Here is a 17,331-nt window from a genome sequence, read left to right on the forward strand (position 1 = left end):
AAAGATTTCCTTTCTGGCCCAATTTCTCTCTTCTGTTTTGTTTTTAAACAGCTTCATTGAGATACTAGAGGCCAGGTGCATGACATTTGTGCACTGGGGTGGGTCTCTCAGCCCACCCTGCACCCTCTTGCAGTCTGGGACCCTCAGGGATGTCTGCCTGCCATGGAGGCAGGAGAGGTTCCCGCCACCGCTGCTGCACTCGCCAACCATGAGCCTGACTTCTGGCTGAGTAGTGATCCCCCTGTGGGAGCACACAGATCACCAGGGGGCATTGAGCGCCTGCCCCCTGGTGGTCAGTGTGCATCAGAGTGACCGGTCGTCCCGCTGTTTGGTCAATCTGCATATTAGGGTTTTATTATATAGGAGGATAAGTCACTACCATAGAATTTAAAGTACACAATTAGTATTGTAGGATATTCACAGATACCGGCAGTTTTAGGATAGTTTCATTGCCTCAGAAAGGAACCCTTTACCCTTTAGAAATCAATCCACACTGCTCCCCCTGCTCTGGCAACCACTAACCCACTTCCTGCTTGTGGATTTACCTGTCCTGGACGATCCATAAAGTGGAATCACACACTCTGAGGCTGTCACTGAGCACAATGTTTTCGAGATTCACCCCTTTTTATTTTCAAACTAGAGGCCCGGTGCACAAATTTGTGCTTGGGTAGGATCCCTCTGGGTGGCCTGCAAGGATGGGCTGAAACCCGCAGGCCAATGCTGCCTGCAGCTCCTGCCTGCCACTCCCACTCACCCCGGCCCCACTGTGCCTGCCACAGGCTGGCGCCCAATCAGTCCCGATCAAGAGAGACTTGTGCTGCTATAACAGCATCCGCCAGCCATGAGCCCTGCATCTGGCAGAGTCCCAAGGGGAGTGGCCTGAAAGATCAGGCTCAAACCTGCTCTCTGACATCCCCCAATGGATCCTGAATTGCAAGAGGGCACAGGCTAGGCTGAGGGACCCCATCAGTGCACGATCGGGCCAGGGAGGATCTACAGGAGGGCTCCAGGGCATGTCTGACCCATCTGGCTCAGTCCCCATTGGCCTGACCCCAGTAGCAAGCTAATATACAGGTTGGAGCATCTTCCCCCTCGTGGTCAGTGCACATCATAGCAAGTGGTTGAGCAGCCTTAGCATATTATTAGCATATTACGCTTTGATTGGTTGTTCAGTTGTTCTGCCGTTTGGTCTATTTGCATATTACCTTTTTATTATATAGGATAGCGTTCAACCGTAGGATGGAGCACATTCTGTATCCCTCAGCTGACAGACATGCAAAGGTGTTCACTCTCAGCTCTTATGCACAATGTCACTGTCACCACTCACATACACATTGGTGCTTGGATGTATGTTTTCATTTCTCATGGGTATGTCCCTAGGGGAGCTGCTGTGTCACAGACAAAACCTGTATTTAATTGTGGGACTGCCAGCGTTTGCCACAGTAGCCTCACCATTTACATTCCAGTGCCCCAATTTCTTTACTGATTATGGTATCCATCAACATTCTATCTTGAACTTGTTTCTGTAGCTTTTCAAGTTTTCTTTATTTCTTCTGAATTTTCAGATGTATTGGCACGAAACTCTTCATTACATTCCCTTGTTTTATTCTATAGGAACTGTGAGATGTTCCCCGTGGCAGGGCACGTGTCCTGAGCCCCCTCCTCAGTCTCCTCAGCCATTCACAAGACCTTCACAGACACAGGTCTGTTCATCTCTAATGCAGGTCTGTTTTTATTTTGTTAATTTTTCACTACTTCTTCATTCCCTTTATATCCTTTGCATTTAGCTAACTGTTCTCGCTTCTGTGACAGATGTTTCCTGAGGACTTCCGAGCTTTTCGCCATTTCTAAAATATGCATTAAAGCTGCCACTGTCACCACTTCAGTCTCTCCCAAACTGCAGTATCAGGTCACCATGCAGAGCCTGGGTCATGGCTCAGGTCACCAAGCTGAGCCTGGGCAATTGTACTGAGCCTTGGCCAGTGTCTCCTTCACTCTCTTCCCTTGTTTCCTCTTCATCTTACAGCCCATTGAGTTGGTATATCATCTCTTCATGTCATCCATGTGTCTCTAATAGCTAGGACCTGACCACAACCCTGCACCTACCTCACACCTGGGGCTTTAGTGCATCCTTTCTACCGTCCATGCCTGCTTTGTTTCTCTTTTTCTCCTCTCTTGCCTCTTTTGGGGTTATTTTTATTATTCCATTTCCCCCTTGGAAATCTGAAGTTGTACATTTCTGTTATTTTCATGAAGACGCTCAGAATTACACAAGTCTGTGATTTACCCACGCCCAACATGGTCCACACTGTCCCCTCTGGGCAACAGGAGGCCTGAGAGCACACTCCGCTGAGGCCAGGCTGTGTGCTGTTGGGTATTTAGTTCTACTTTTGGGACCTGATAAGAAGTTGTTCCCCATCCCTTCATGTGAGTCTCCTGGCTTCATCCCTGGCCCTGTCCGGAGGGCAGCAGGGCATTTCCCAGGCCCGAGCCACGCAGCCATGGCTCCTTCAGAGCAACTCCTGACACAGCTGACAATGTCTTCTTTCACCTTCCTCTCCACCGTTCCCTTCTTTCACACACCAAGTGGACTGTCCTGCTGGGTCTCCAGGGAGATGTCAGGTCATGACCCTTGGACTGTTTTATAATTCTCTTGTGCTCAGCGTTTTGCGCTTCCAAGTCATGATGTTCCCGCCTGAACTTTCATGTTTCTGCCTGAAAAGGCACTGGGCCCCTGGAGTCCTCTTAATTTCTCCAGTTTCAGGAAGCCCTTGGCCATTCTCACCAGACACCACCCTGTCCCCACCTCGGAGCACTCTCTCTTTTCCATGTGTCTCCTGCCCCAGGCTAGCTGCAGTGATTTCTCCTAACCTATCTTCCAGTTTGCTAATTCTATTCAGCAGTTTCTAATCTGATTTCAAATCAGTCCATTACTTGAATTTTTCCCCAGTTGTACTTCTCCAGGCTTGCTAGGTCGGTCTGCATCTCTCCCTCCTTGCAGACAGTGAGATTTGCTGCTCACTGACTGATCTGCTGCCATCTTTTTGGCAGAGCTTCAGTTTCATTTCCTCACAGAAATGGTTTGCAGGAATAATCTGAAGCAAAAGATAAAGGGACCCACAATCACACCCACCTAGGACCTCAGAATGTGACCTTATTTGGAATCAGAGTGTTGGCAGATGTGATCAAGGTGAGGATTTTGAGACAAGACCATCCTGGATTAGGTCACCTACTGTCGAGAGCCCACCCCTCACCACCTGAGCAGCTCTGCTGAGACTCCGCCCCAGCCCCAGAGAGACTGTGAAAGAAGCTAGGATGGATAGAGTCAAGTTGGGGACACCCATCCCTCTCTGAGAGCCAGGCCTGAGGGCCAGTGGCTGCCCCTCTGAGCACTCAACTGGTCACATATCACCACACTTGCCCCCGAGGGCAGCCAGGTGGCAGACGGACACTGCCATATGGGGGTTGGGGGGCAGGTGTAGCTCAGGCAGAGGCCAGAGATGTCCTTGTCCTCAGGGTCCCACCCATGAACAGCCCAGCAAGGTTCAGCCCACCCTGCCCAGCATCTCTCCTCCAAGTGTCTCGTTACTTTCTGCTGGGGGGCGGGAAGGAGGGGGGAGCGCTACAGATTTTGACACTCCTTCCTCCTGCCAACAGGCCTGGCCATCCTAAGGGCCACCCTGCCCGCAAACTCAGCTCCCCGTGTGTGGGGGGAGCCTGAGACCCTAGTTGGGCGGAGGGGAGGAGGCTGGAGTTCCAGAAGCCGCAGTGCCCTGCCAAGGAAACCTCAGCCCCACCAGACGGCATTTAATTTCTGTGTGAATCAAATTCAAAACAAATTCCAGCGCTGAGACACTGGTTCTGAGATTAACCCTCAAGTCTCCTGCCGCCTGTGGCCTTCCACCCAGCCCGTGGACGGCAGCGATAGGGTGGGCAGAGATACTGAGAGGGTCCGGGGGCTTCCGAGGGCTCTACCGTCACCCAATGCCCAGCATGCTAAGGAGGCCCGGACGGGAGGTCGTGGACAGGAAGCCGTGGGCAGAGGGCAGCCCCATGTGGACAGGCCATTCACACTGAGGCAGGGACCTCGTGTCTGTAATGGTTGTCAGCTCCGTTGGCTGAGAGACCCTCAGCTTCCCCCCCTCACAAGGCCCCAATATTCCAGGGCACAAAGAGCTCTCGTTCCACCTCTGACCAGCCACCCAAGCAGAGCTTCTCACCCAGGTCCAGCCACCCTGGAGGTCAGCTGGCAGACCTAGGACTGAGCAAACGCCAGGACACTGGGGCCCACAGCACTGCCTAAGAGAGACGTCCCTGTCCACACCTGGTGGCCCCGGAGAACACAGAACCGCAGAACCCGCAGACCCTGAAGACCTCTGATTACTGGTGGCTCCTTTCAGGAGCCGGGTGCTGGGGCCCAGCGGGGAAGCTGTGGGGTCCCAGCTCCACTGATGGCTGAGAGGAAGAGATGGGCAGCAGGGGCTTCATGGAGGAACCAGAGCGGCCAGACAGCCTCGGTCCCAGGCACCAGACCCCAGGCCTCAAGGACAGCTACAGATCCCCAGGAGCGTCACGGGAAGAGGCAGGTAGGACACCAGGCAGGTGTGCAGAGAGCCCTAGAGCCGCCTCAGCGACAGGCTTTCTTCCTGGGGCTGGCTCCCAGGTGCAGGGCACAGACAGGGTGGCCGGGCGGGAGGAAGCAGCTGTGACATGCTGTGATCTGGGAGCCGCTGGCAGCCTTTCCACACAGGCCAGACCACTTCCCTGGCCACATCTACCTCAGGTATCGCTAAGAAAAACAAACGCAGCTTGAGGCTTGCCTTTTTCCATTCCCTCGTCCGGCTGCTGGTCTCCAGGTGCAGCGCCTGCCAGCTGGGCGGCCGTGCTTCCTCCTGTGGCCAGAGGCAGCGGGCCAGCCGAGAACCACTGGGAGGGGCAGGGGAGGACGCGGGCCGGTCCTCGGGTCATGGAACCTGGCGGCCTCATGCCACCCAGGTCGGGGGCTGCCCTTCTGTGGCCGCCCCAGCGCAGCCACCTGCCAGCCAGACTGGCCCAGCCCACAGACATCCCGTAGTGATTAGCCCTCTCAAGAGAGCGGGCTGGCCAGCGCCCGGCCCCGGCCACCGGGCCTGCAGTGCATCCAGCCATGCTGCCCCACCCTCCTCCGGCAGAGCCCCAAGCTCTCGCCTCACACCTGCCCCCTGGGGACTCCGGGAAGCCCTCCACCCCTTAGCACCATGCCCATGCCACTCGAAAAGTCAGCTTCTGAGTGTCCAGGCTGGTGGTCTGCTGCCCCTGGCCCACCATCCATGCACCCAAGGTCAGCAGGTATGGGCACCGCAGGCAGAGGTCAGAGCCAGGGGCAGCAGGGGGCTGGCCTGCCTGGGGAATGAGTGCCTCGAACCCCACACTGGGCTCCTGGACCCAGGCTAGAGGGAAGGGACCCCCACAGGCCTCCAGGGGAGCACAGCTGGAGGAGACTCCATGAGGGACCCTCCGGGCCTCCTCAGACAGGAGCTCCTGTTACAGTGAAGAATGATGCCCCTGGGCTGTCCTCTGGCTTCTCAGAAAAGTTGACAGCTGAGGCCAACCTGGAGCCTGGAGGCCCTGCTCCCCACCTGCCAGAGGCTTGTCTCCAAGTGAGGCTTGGCCTCACCCACTTCCCCAGACCTCTGTGCCTCCTCCTAAAGCCCCCTCCCTAGCCCCCGCCCCAGCCCGGTGAGAGGGGTGGGTACCACAGGGGTACCCGCCACCTGCAGGGACAATGCACAAAGGGAGCTGGTAGTGCTCCCAGGCCAGGATTAAGAGGGCCCCGTGCTGGCCCCTGACAGGTGTCATTTTTCTGCGACCAGGTGATCCGAGCCAGGCCCTTATCAGCTCATCACCCCTCCTGAGTCCAGGCCCACAGCCCACGGGGAGGAATCGTGTGTGCAGATTCTTTCCCAGGAGAAAACCTACCCACACACTTCTCCTATTGTCCTCGACATCGAGAGCCCCTGGGCAGGCGGCAGGCAGCGCCCTTGGCTAGGGCCACCCTGGAGTTGACCCACCGGGGAGACCTCGGTCCCTCTGACTGCCGTGGGGTCCCTGGGCCGTGGGTATTGGCAGAATCCCCCTCCTTTGAAGGCTGGAAACCAGGTCCCTCCACACACCACCCTCCATCCACCTTGACCTGAGTGTGCGCCCCGCCCCCGCCAGCCAGAAGCCACCCCTATATACCCCTTGCCTGACTTTGGGAGGCCACATCCAAGGAGTCTCAACAGTCTCCCTGTGGCCCCTTGATAGTCCTAGACATGATGATAAGGTCCTTCTCATGGGTACCCCTCTCCTTTCCCCCTGCCCCCTCCCTCTGCCCCTGCTCCTGATGCAAAACTACTCTCCTGACACCAGGCATGTGGCCACATGGACCCTCCAGATGGACCCCTCAGAGCGTGCTGCTCTCCATGGCCTCTCCCCCAAACTCTGGTGCCCAAAGCCCTGGAGTTAGGTCCAGGGCCACAGTGGCAAGGACAGGAGCAAGATTAGACCAGCTGTCCAACCACCCCCAATCCAGATGGCCACCGGCTGTGGCAGGACGTCTGCTCACACAGCTGAGGGAGCCAGGTGGCCGGGCTTCCTCCTCACCTCAGGCCCCAGAGCAAGGCCTGCACACAGCACCGCCAGCATGAGGCCCCAGCCCAGTCCCATCCTGGCCCCGGGCTCTCACCTGCCTGTCTGCTCTCTGCATTGGGGGGCCAGGCAGAGTCCCCCAGGGACTGTGGAAGAGGATCAGGGCAAACTGGGGACCAGGGCAGGGCGGCCCCCAGAGCAGACTGGCTGGGAGAAGGGAGGCAAGAGGACAAACATTGGAGACCACAGATGCAGGAAGTGGCTGGTGCCCCCAAAGCATCTCCTCAGTCTGTCTGCTGCTCCTTCCACGTCTCCCCACTCCTGCCCAGGCCCACCTGGGAGACAGTCCTTCTAATGTTTTCGGGGTCCCTGGGCGGTGGGTGCTGGAAGAATCCCCCCTCCTTTGAAGGCTAGAAACCAGGTCCCTCCACACACCTCCCTCCATCCTCCCCTGACCTGAGTGTGCCCACCACCCAGCCAGAAGCCCCGCCCTATATACCCCTTGCCTGACTTCTTGCGGTCTCACCTGCAGGGCCACATCCGAGGGGCCTCAACAGTCTCCCTGTGGCCCCTTGGTATCCTAGGCATCATGATAAGGTCATTCTCATGGGTCCTCCCCTCCCCCCGCTCCTGGTGTAAAACTCATCTGTCCTGACACCCCTCCCCAAGTGTTCTACTATCCATGGCCTCTCCCCCAAACCCTGGATCCAGGCACGGTTGTCCTGAGGTGGTCTCCACAGACAGCACCTTCCTGACCATCATGCAAAGTCCTGACTGCTCAGCTCCCAGCACCACCACTCCTGGCCCCCAGCCACGGAGTTACCTCCCTTACTGCCAGTCCCTCCCTGGTCACCCACAAGTAAGCCCGGCCCCAGCCCCAGCCCCACACAGCCCCCTCTGCCCAATGGAGCTGCCCCGTATTCTTGGCGGCCCCTTATCTTGCTTCTCACGCCCTCACAGGCCCACCATGCAGCTTCATCCTTCTATACCAGGTATGCTCCTCTGGTCCCCAGAAACGGCCCTCCCTCTCCCCTCCAGGGGCCAGCTCGGTACCCCACCTCTGAGAAGCCAGCAGGCATGAAGCCACATGGACCTTCCAGTTGGGCTCTAGGCTCGGTGCATGGAGAAGCAGAGAGTCCTCAGCTTCCTGACACAGCCCCATGACAGCAGCCCCTCCAGAGTGCCACCTCAGAGTAGGGCTGGGGCAACCTCCTCAGCCAGGGCCCCCACCAGGCCCCCAGACCACTCTAGTAACCCGAGAACCACCTGCACCCTGGCCCCCCACGCAGTCAGGGCTGGGGACCAAGCTAGGAAGACCTGTGGGGGCGGCCTCTGTGTGCTGTCATGGGTCAAGAAGGCAGGTTCTCCTCAGTCCAAGAAAGATCCTGAATATATAAAGCACTCTTACAACTCAACAACAAAAAGAGAAACTCAACCAAAAACTGGGCAAAGGAACGGAACAGACATGTCTCCAAAGAAGACACACAGATGTCCAACAAGCCCATGAACGCCTCACCAGGGATGTGCAAATAAAAACCACCCACCAGGATGGCTAGAACAAAAATCATTAAAAATTATAAAACCAGAGAATAACAATCATTGATAGGATAGGAGGCTTTGCTCACTGCAGGTGGGAATGTGACACGCTGCCCTCCACTGTGAGAAAGAGTTTGGGGGCTCCCCAAAATATTAAACACAGAATTATCACGTGACCCAACAATTCCACTTTAGTGTATACCCAGAAGAATTAAAAACATACGTTCCCCCAAAAGACTTGTACACAATGTTCACAGCAGCTTTGCCCACAATAGCCAAAAGGTGGGAACAGTCCCAATATCAACGGAACGGATGGAGGAAAACTGCATGTGTCCATCCAGCGGAATATTTTCAGTCACAAAAAGGAACAAAGCACTAACACACACTATAACATGGATGAATATTGAAAATGATATGCTCAGTGAAACAAGCCAGACACAAAAGGCCACATATCGTATGATTCCATTTCTATGAAACATCCAGAATAGGCAAATCCAGAGACAGAAAGTGGATTAGTGGTTGCCAGGGCTGGGGGTGGGGCGGTGGGATATGAGGTTTCTGGGATGATGAAAATATTCTGGAATTAGATAGAGTGCTGGCTGCATAGCCTTGTGGATGAACTAGAAACCACGGAACTGCTATAACAGGGTAAATTTACAGGATATGAGTTACATTTCAATAACAAAAAGAGCCTCACGCCCAGTTGGCCCCCAGAGGGCCTTCGCAGTCTTTCAGACCTGCTCCAACGCCCCTCACATGCCAATGCCCGCCCTGGCTGGGGGAGTCCTCAGTGCCCAGCCTGGTGCTGCCTCCTCCAAGCTGGCCTCCCGGCAGCCTGGACCAGAGAGGTGGGACCAGCCTGCAGACCTCACGGGAGGGCCCCAACTCCCCAAGCCAGCCTATAAATGCTTCCTGCAGAATGTGGGGTGGGGCGCCAACCCTATGAGACAGCCTCTGGGCTCATGCCACCCCTCCCTACTTCCTCTGAAAAGTAAGCAGGTCAGAAGCCACAGGCCTCCACTCACCTGGGGCAGCACTGTGATGCAGGTCTAGCAATCCCCCAGGGTCTCTGTGAGGGCTGCATAAGGATCTCTAAGAAACAGGCAGCAAGGTGCCTGGGAGCCAGGCACCATCCCCCATAAGCCCCAGACTCGGCCCCTGGCTGCCGCTCAGGAAGTAGAGGGAGAGTCCCTTCCTGAGCAGGTCTCAGCACACACCTGAGGAGAAGGCCAAGGAAGGGCCTGGGTGCTGGTGCCCTCCACCCCAGTGCAGCCAAAGCTTCCGGCCCACCCAGGTCCCTGAGTGTGTGCCCCCAATTCACCAAAGACTCAGGGCAGCCCTCCTTCTGGGGGCCAGGCTCCCCTCTCTTTCCAAGAGGGCATCTGGCCAAGGGGTCTAGGCCCCCCAGCACAGGCACCTCCAAAGCCCCTGGAGGACCAGGTGAAAGTGCCACCTGCTAATCATGCCGGAGAAGAAGAGCCAGGCCTGAGAGGAGAGCCAGTGGGCGGCCGGGAAGGTCCTGCCGAGTGGCCAGAGGCCAGAGGAGGGCAGCAGGAGCAGGGCAGCAGCGCATGGGTTGGGTTGCAGCCTCAAGGAGGGGGCAGGGAGGACTCCCACCACCCACGTGACCCTCCCCCAGGCCAGCCTCTCTGGGTTTCTGGGCTGTAACTGGAGCTGCCCTGACTGTGAGCCTCGGTGCCAGGCAGAGATTTCGGAGAGGGGGAAGGGATAAGCGGGCCTGGATCAGGTCCTTCCTCCTGCTCCCTCTGCCCTGCGCGGCGCGGTGAGAGGCCCCCTGGATCCAGACAGACCCTGCCTCCCTCGGGCCATCTCCTCCTCCCTCTCCCTCCGGCTTCTGCCCCTTTGCTGGGCCAGGAGAAAGGACCCCAGAGCCCCAGCCCAGCAGGTCACAGTGGGCCAAAGAGGCAGAGCCTCCACACACGGTAGCATAAAGCAGACTGTGTGTTGCCCCCTCTCCTCCTCCCAGGCCTGGCCCTTCCTGGAGCAAAAAGCAGGGCAAGGTCGGCTGGCTGGAGGAGCCGTGGGGTCCCGAGCTTTCCCCGCACGCCACATGCCCACCAGGACTTTTCTCCAAGAGGGAGCTAAAACACACACTAACCGCTCAAAGACTTCCTCAGAGGCAGAGTGCAGGGAAATCAGAAAGAGGGATGCTGGGGCGGGGGTGGAGAGTGGGGGGAGGACACGGGCGGGGAGAGGGCATCTGGGAGCCAAGACCCTAACCTCCCCCTGACTGATCTTCCCCGGGAGGAGTGGGCAGCAGCAGAGTCTAGGCAAAGCACAGCTGGGGCAGACAAGCCAGAGCAGACAAGCCCCGGGTGTGTCTGAAGCCTGGGGAGCAGACCTGCGGCTGGGCCAGGACAGCAAGAAGGCACAGCTGGCTGACAGGCCAGGGTGACTCACCCGTGGACCTGCGGCCAGACGGCCATCCTCTGACCCTCCCTCTGCCCATGAGGGCGAGGGGAAGGCTGCACAGATGGCGCGCGGGGGTGTGCCAGCCTCCACACAGCCTGGGCCCCAGACAGGGCCAGACCCACAGGCAGCCAGGAGAGGGCCTTGGGGTGGGGGCTCCAGGTAAGACACGGAGCTGACCCCGAAGGACAACCCAGGAGAAAGGAACAGAAGGAGAAGGGGGGGAGCGGGGGACACAAAGGAAAAGTTTCCCATGAAAATATTTTATTTTCTTTGAGAACAGGATACACCTGCAGGGCTCCTCGCCCAGTCGGCCTCTCCCCGCCCTGGCGGTGCCACATTTCTGGACCAACAGGGCCCTCTGCCGGCCAGGCCACCGCCTGCCGGCGCGGGGGCCAGGGGCTAGGGAACAGGTGAAGGGTGAAGGGCGGAGGGTGGCAGCGGGGCGCGGCCGAAGGGAAGGGCACCTCGGACAGGTGCCAGGCCGAGAGAATGGGCCATGGCTTCAGGGTCGGGGTGGGGGGAGAGTGAGGAGGCGGAGAAGAGCCGGAGGGCTGCCCTAACGATGCCACCCTACACTTAAGTGTGCCCATATGCGTATCGCCGCGAGGGTCCCCAAAGGTCGCTGGGTTGGATACCCCAGGTCTGGGAGCCAGGAGTGAGGAGGGGTGGGAAGAAACGGCGGAGAGGGGAGCGCGGAAACCACGCGCGGCCGCCCGGAGAGGCGCCCGGCGCAGCGACCCCCGAGCAGGCGCGGGCAGCGTTCACGGCCCCGCCGGGCCCTGCGCTCCGGCCGGTCCCGCAGACGCGCTCCCGCGAGCCGGGGCGAGGGAGCGTCCGCAGCAAAGCGCAAGAAAAATAAATTCCTCCGGCTTGGAGTTATTTTTTTTTCCTTTGGGGCTCAGTACAAGGAACATCTGGATTTTGTACGTATTTTTTTGTTGTTGTTAAATTAACTTCTCGAGGAGAGAAAGGAGGGGGAAGCTGCAGAGGGGGCGGGTGGGCAGGGGCTGGGAGGTTCCAGGCGTTTGGCAAGAACTCAGCGGCCTAAGGGCGCCGGGACCACACCTTGGGGAGCCCGGCGCCCGGCTGCGGCCGCGGCGGCGACGACCCCGGAATCACGGGGGACAGCAGCCCCGCGCCAGCCCGTCAGGTACCCGGGCCCCCGTCCCCACGCCGCGCGGCGGGGACACGGACCCGCGGACCCGGCGACGCGCGCACCGCACACAAACAGCTCCCGGCAGCCCGGCAGCCCCCGCCGGCCGAGCCCCGCGCACCTGGTGGCGAGCCCCGCGCCGCCGCCGCCCCCGCCCCGGGCCTGCCCGCCCGCCGCCCTCCGGGCCGCCCGGCACCTACCCGAAGTAGGCGGCCGAGGGGCGCAGCGCGGCCAGCAGCAGCGTCAGCGCGAAGGCCACGGCCAGCCAGCGCGCCAGCAGGGGCCCATCCAGCATCTTGCCGCGCCGCGGCGGCTGACCATCGCGCTCCCGGCCCCGCGCAGGGCGCCCCGCGGCCGCCGCCCTCTTATAGCGCCCGGAGCGCCAGGCGGGGGCGGGGCCGCCAGCTGGGCTCGGCCCGCCCCGCCCGGGGCGGGGTCACGCCGGCGCCGGGGGCGGGCCGAAACCCGAGCCCGCCGCCCGCCGCGCCGCCCGCCGCCCGCGGGCCTCGGAGCGCACCCGGCGCCGGCGGAGGGAGGCGGGCGGGGGGCGCTGGGACCTCGGGACCGGCGGGCGGGGCGGGAGCGCGCAGAGGGCCGCGGAGAGGACGCGCTCCCCGGCGGCCGCGGAGGCGGGGCCGGGGCGGAGCGTAGGCGGCCCGGGTGGAGACGGGGTGAGGGCGGGCGGGGCGGCGGGCGCGGGCGGCGTGGGAGAAGGGGTGGGGACGTCGGGGGCGCTGTGGGGAGAACGCGGGGCTGCGGCGGTGGGAGGGTGGGCCGCAGCGGGCCCGGGGTGGAGCTCGAGGCGGGGACGTCGGGGGTTGGGGCTGCTGGGGACCCGGTGTCTAGCCCCAGCTGAATTGAGTCGGTCCGCTCCCCGGGGAGTTTGGAGGAAAGGGAGCCGGACAGCAGGTGATGTCCGCGCCCTTGGCGAAACCTGACTGTTGGGGAAGCGAGGGGCGGGGTTGGGGGCGCTGCTCCCTGGTCTGTTGGCCTGGGGATGGGGCTACCCCGCCAGCTCAGACCCCAGCCGAGAAGCTCAAGCTTTTGGGACATCTGTCTCCCCATCCTTAAATCGAAAATGAGGTAGAGGCTAAAGTCATAGTCACTGCTGACCCTCTGGTGACCCTCTCCTCAGAGCCTCTGTATAGGGGGAGACTGGAAGAAGGAGGCTCCAGGAGACGAGGGGGAAGGCCTGGAGTTGGTAGAGGCAGAAAGGAGAAGCAAATCGTGTCACCCTGAGACCCCAAATCTAAATTAAAACAGATGCAGGAGGGGGTGTGGCATCAAGGAGAATCTTGACAAGCCTCCTGGGCTTGGGGTTTTCCCTGTCTGCAGCCACACGCAGGAGGACAGCTGGGCTCTGAATCCGCTGAGCAGCACTGGATGCCCACACAGTGTTGGCCGCCTTTCGATGGCAGTGAGGGCCCGAGGCTGGGTCAGCGGGGCAGAGTGCAGCTCCCTATCAGCATCTGAACACGGAGCACCTGCCTTCGGCCCAGTGCCCCAGTCCTTGGTGACCTGTCTCTGGACAGTGCCGAGAGGCAAAGCGAGGGGGTGGGAAACGCACTTCTCAGTGGTCCCGGAGCAGGACACCATTCAGTTCCTGCCTCTCCAGGAAGGTCATCCAGGTGAGCATGGCTTGTCCTCCTGGGGAGCTTCCGGTGCATGACTGGGTGGGGGATGGACAGGAAGGAGATGGGGTCTGGGCAGATCACTCTCTCTCTCTCTGGACCTGTTTCCCCATCTGAGACCTATCAACCTCCAGGGAGCTGTGGCTCTTTCTAAGCTGCAGTGTCATGTTGTGGAAGCCCTCTGGGGCATTGCCTCTCCGTTGGTGTGACAGCCGTCATTCCTCTCTCCAGAGACCCTCCTGTGGGTGGGGTGCTCCCTTGCCTACTTGGTCACCTCACCAACAGACTAGCACAAGCGAGAGAGCTCCAGGCCACCCAGGCTGCAGGTCTGGGGTCACCCTGCCCTCCCCACCACAGCGGGCACAGCCTACAGCGCCTCCACCTGAAGGCCTGGCCTCCCACCCGGGAAGTGTGAGGCATGGCGAGGGGGCGCAGAGTGATGACATGTTTAAAGGCACTGAGATGTCGTCCAAGAAAAATGAAGTGTGAGATTGTAAATGTGTGTCTGGAAGGCAGTGCCAGCGTTACAAGCACAGAACTCCCTTCTTGGCGAGCTCGGGGTTCTTGTTAGCTGCCTCCTGAGTGTGAGCAAGAAGGCAGCCACCTGAGGCCCAGCCTGGGACCCATGGGCAGCAGCTGGCACAGGGTCTGGAAAGATGAGCACCTCCTGTGGACTCTGAGCACCACCATGGTCCTGTCAGCTCAGCCAGCCCTAAGCAGCTCCACTGTACCCCACTTGAAACCCCAGATATCAGCAGGAGAGGGATTCCAAGACACCCTTCAGTGTGGAACAAGGCCCACAGAAGAACCAGGCTTTACCAGGCCACATGGTGGAGGCAGCGCCTAAGGCAGGCAATGAGTTCTGGGAAAGGCCACCTCAGCCACTGCCCCTGCACCTGGGGAGATGGCAGCTGGTGGAGATGGTACACCAGCTACCCCCACCTCATCTGGACCTTGGACACAGCCAAGCCTTAACCCCACCACCCTTCAGGCCTGGCTGCCTTGCCCCATCCCGCCTGCATTCTATCCCCCCCCCCCTTCCAGTTACTGGGGGTGGGGTGGGGAGGAATCAAAGTGGCCTTCAAGGCATCTGTGGAGTCCAGCCCTCTCCAGAGGGGACCTTTAAACGCTCCCACCTCTGTGTCTATAGCTACTGCCTCCGCCACACCCAGTCCAGTCCACCTATGCTAACTGGTCACCTGTAACACCTCCCCTGGCCACTCTCCTTCTGTCCAGGCTGGAGAAGGAAAGCAAATTCATGAGGAACCACCATTGACAAGCCAGCACCTGCTCAGTTGATCCTGGATGGTAAACTGAGGCCCAGAGAACTCCTGCGGAAGGAGCAGGGCAAGCTTTGGGACAAATGCCTGAGCCCAGCTTCCCCAGCTCAGGCCCCTCAGACATCATCTCACTGGCCTCAGGCACAGCATGAGAAGCAATGTTCTCCCCAAGAGCAGATCTCTCTCAACAGGCGTGGCGTGCTCTGGCCAATGGCAACGTGGCCCTGCATCAGAGAAGCCGAGCTTTAGGCTTCCTTCATCCCTGTGGCCACCAGGCCTGCCTGGCACAGACTAGCTGGCCAGGAGAGGACAAGTCGGCAGGGACTACAGCTGCCCTGCACAGAGCAAGGCAGACAAGGAACGGTCCAGGCGGGGCTGGGTTTGTCTCCGCCCTGCACACTTGCCTAACAAGGGTTAGAACATGCACAGCCCCAAGAGGGCGGCATGGTGCCCGGAAGCGGTGTGTGCTCTGCAGCAGAGCCCATTCAGGGATGGGAAGCATCAAGGCAGCAAGCCATGAGTGCTCACCAGACCCCGTGCGTTTGCAGAAGTCCAGCTTTATGAGGCCTGGGCCCTGTGAGCTGCCAGGGTCAGCACAACAACAGGTCCTGAGCGTGTTGACACAGGGAAGGGCCTGACCATGTGGAAGGCTGCCAAGGCCTCATCAAACAGCAAAGTCCTACTAAGTCAGGGGGAGTGGCCACCACGACACCAGGCTGGATGAGGGCAAGCTACCCAACATATGCAGCTCACTATCTGGCGCAATAGTGAGGCCCCAGTGGTCCTTTCAGAGGCCTCTCAGTCCCCTCCTTCTCGGGCCAGAGACAGAGTGGGAGAGGAGGAGGAGACGGGACAGGAGGTCCACCTTCCCAGCTGGCTGGGATGGCCGTGCTGCCAGGCTGCTGCCCGGGAGGGGGAGCAGCTCTCTCAGGTGGTCTGGGAGAGTGGGTGAACAGCCGCTTATCAGGAAGCATTGCCTAATTGGGAAGGTTTATGGGGCCAGGCAGGGGGTCTCCCTGGGGGAGACAGCAAAAGCCACTTATGAGTCATTTGAAACTGAGCTGGACAAAGAGCTCAAGGAGAAATGATCCCACCCAGGCTGCCAGTCTGGGCAGAATGAGCTCATGGGCTGTGGAGCATGCGTGCGTGTGTGCATGTGTGTGTGTGGTGTGTGGCTGCGCGGGGTAGGAGGGGGGAGAACACTGGTGCTCAAACAGCTGGGACTGGGAATTGGAGCCCAGGAGGGCCTTCACCACAGCCCTCTCCCTGCATGGCCAGGCTGCCCCCTGCAGGTTGGCAAGGGAAGGGCCCAGCATCCTGGCCTAGCATCCAGTTCATCATCCTCATCCAGCATTCTGGTCCAGCATCCAGTTCAGCATCCTGGTCCAGCACGCACACACCCTCTGGACAGTGCCTAGCACAGTACCTTTCTTGGGACTGATGCCAGAGAGATGTGGTTATTCTTCATGGTGGGACACTCTCTGTTGCACGTGTTGAAGACTGGATGTATAAAACGAAATTTTTAACGTATTTCAAAAGTTTTAAAACATTGTTTTTAGAGAAATGTAGATTCACATGCCGTTGTGAAAAAATAAAGAGAACCTTTGTACCCATCACCCATTTCCCCCAATGGTAGGTAGCACCTTGCAAAACCCTAGGACAATATTCCAGGAAATTGACACTGACATAGTCCATTGACCTTGCTACATGCACTCATTTGTGTGCACATGCGTAGTTCTGTGCACTTTTATTACACATGGAGGTTTTTTTTAAAATATATTTTATTGATTTTTTTTACAGAGAAGAAGGAAGAGAGAGAGTTAGAAACATCGATGAGAGAGAAACTTCAATCAACTGCCTCCTGCACACCTCCTACTGGGGATGTGCCCGCAACCAAGGAACATGCCCTTGACTGGAATCGAACCTGGGACCCTTCAGTTCGCAGGCCGATGCTCTATCCACTGAACCAAACCGGTTAGGGCACACACATGGAGGCTTATATGTCAACCACCACAGTCATACTGAACATCTCCCTCAGCAGAGGATCCCCCTTCCTCCTGGCACGCTAATCTGCTATCACTTGGTTGTTCAAAAATGCTATACACCTGGAATCATACAGTATGTAACTCAGGATTGGCTTTTGCATTGTGTATGATTCTCTGGGGATTCACCCAGGTTGTCAAATGTATCTATAGTTCCTGTTCATTGCTTCAAAGCAATTCACTGTACGGATGCCCCACGGTCTGTTTAACCATTTGCCCGCTAAAAGACATCTGGGTTGCTTCCAGTTTCTGGCTACTACAAACAAAACTACTGTAAACATTCACGTACTAGCGCAGGGTCTGTGTGAACATGGGTTTTGTTTCTCTGGGACCAATGCCCGGGAAGGCAATGGCAGGGTAAGGTGGTTGCATGTTCCGTTTTGTAAGAAACTGCCAATGTTTCTAGGCGGGCTGACCATTCGTTCCATCAGTTGTGTGTGAGTGGTCTACTTCCCACCTCCTCATCAGCACTTGGGTTGTGGCTGTGTTTATCTGAGTCACTCTGATAGGGTGTAGTGGAATGCGATTGTGGTTTTAGCTTTCACTTACATAACGGCTAGTGATGTGGAGTAGTAATGATCTTCATCTGCTGACTGTATCTCTTTGGTGAAATGCTTGTTCATCTTTTGCCCATTTTCTTTAATATT

The 17,331-nt window shown here is 58.6% G+C and overlaps 1 protein-coding gene across 2 annotated transcripts in view; it reads right to left on the minus strand.

Annotated features, from left to right (window-relative positions):
- The window catches only part of WNT9A (Wnt family member 9A), a 30,730-nt gene extending 18,612 nt beyond the window's left edge, over positions 1–12,118 (minus strand). Inside the window, exon 1 of one of the 2 annotated variants that reach the window (XM_084885194.1) lies at positions 11,932–12,118. In XM_084885194.1, coding sequence (XP_084741320.1) covers positions 11,932–12,026 — 95 coding nt within the window. In that variant the 5' untranslated portion in view covers positions 12,027–12,118. The remainder of the gene's footprint in view (positions 1–11,931) is intronic. The other variant, XM_084885193.1, reaches the window with a different exon arrangement.
- Positions 12,119–17,331: the final 5,213 nt, after the last annotated feature.

Source organism: Pipistrellus hanaki (genome assembly GCF_964339955.1).
Source record: "Pipistrellus hanaki genome assembly, chromosome: 5".
Taxonomy (NCBI): Eukaryota; Metazoa; Chordata; class Mammalia; order Chiroptera; family Vespertilionidae; genus Pipistrellus; species Pipistrellus hanaki.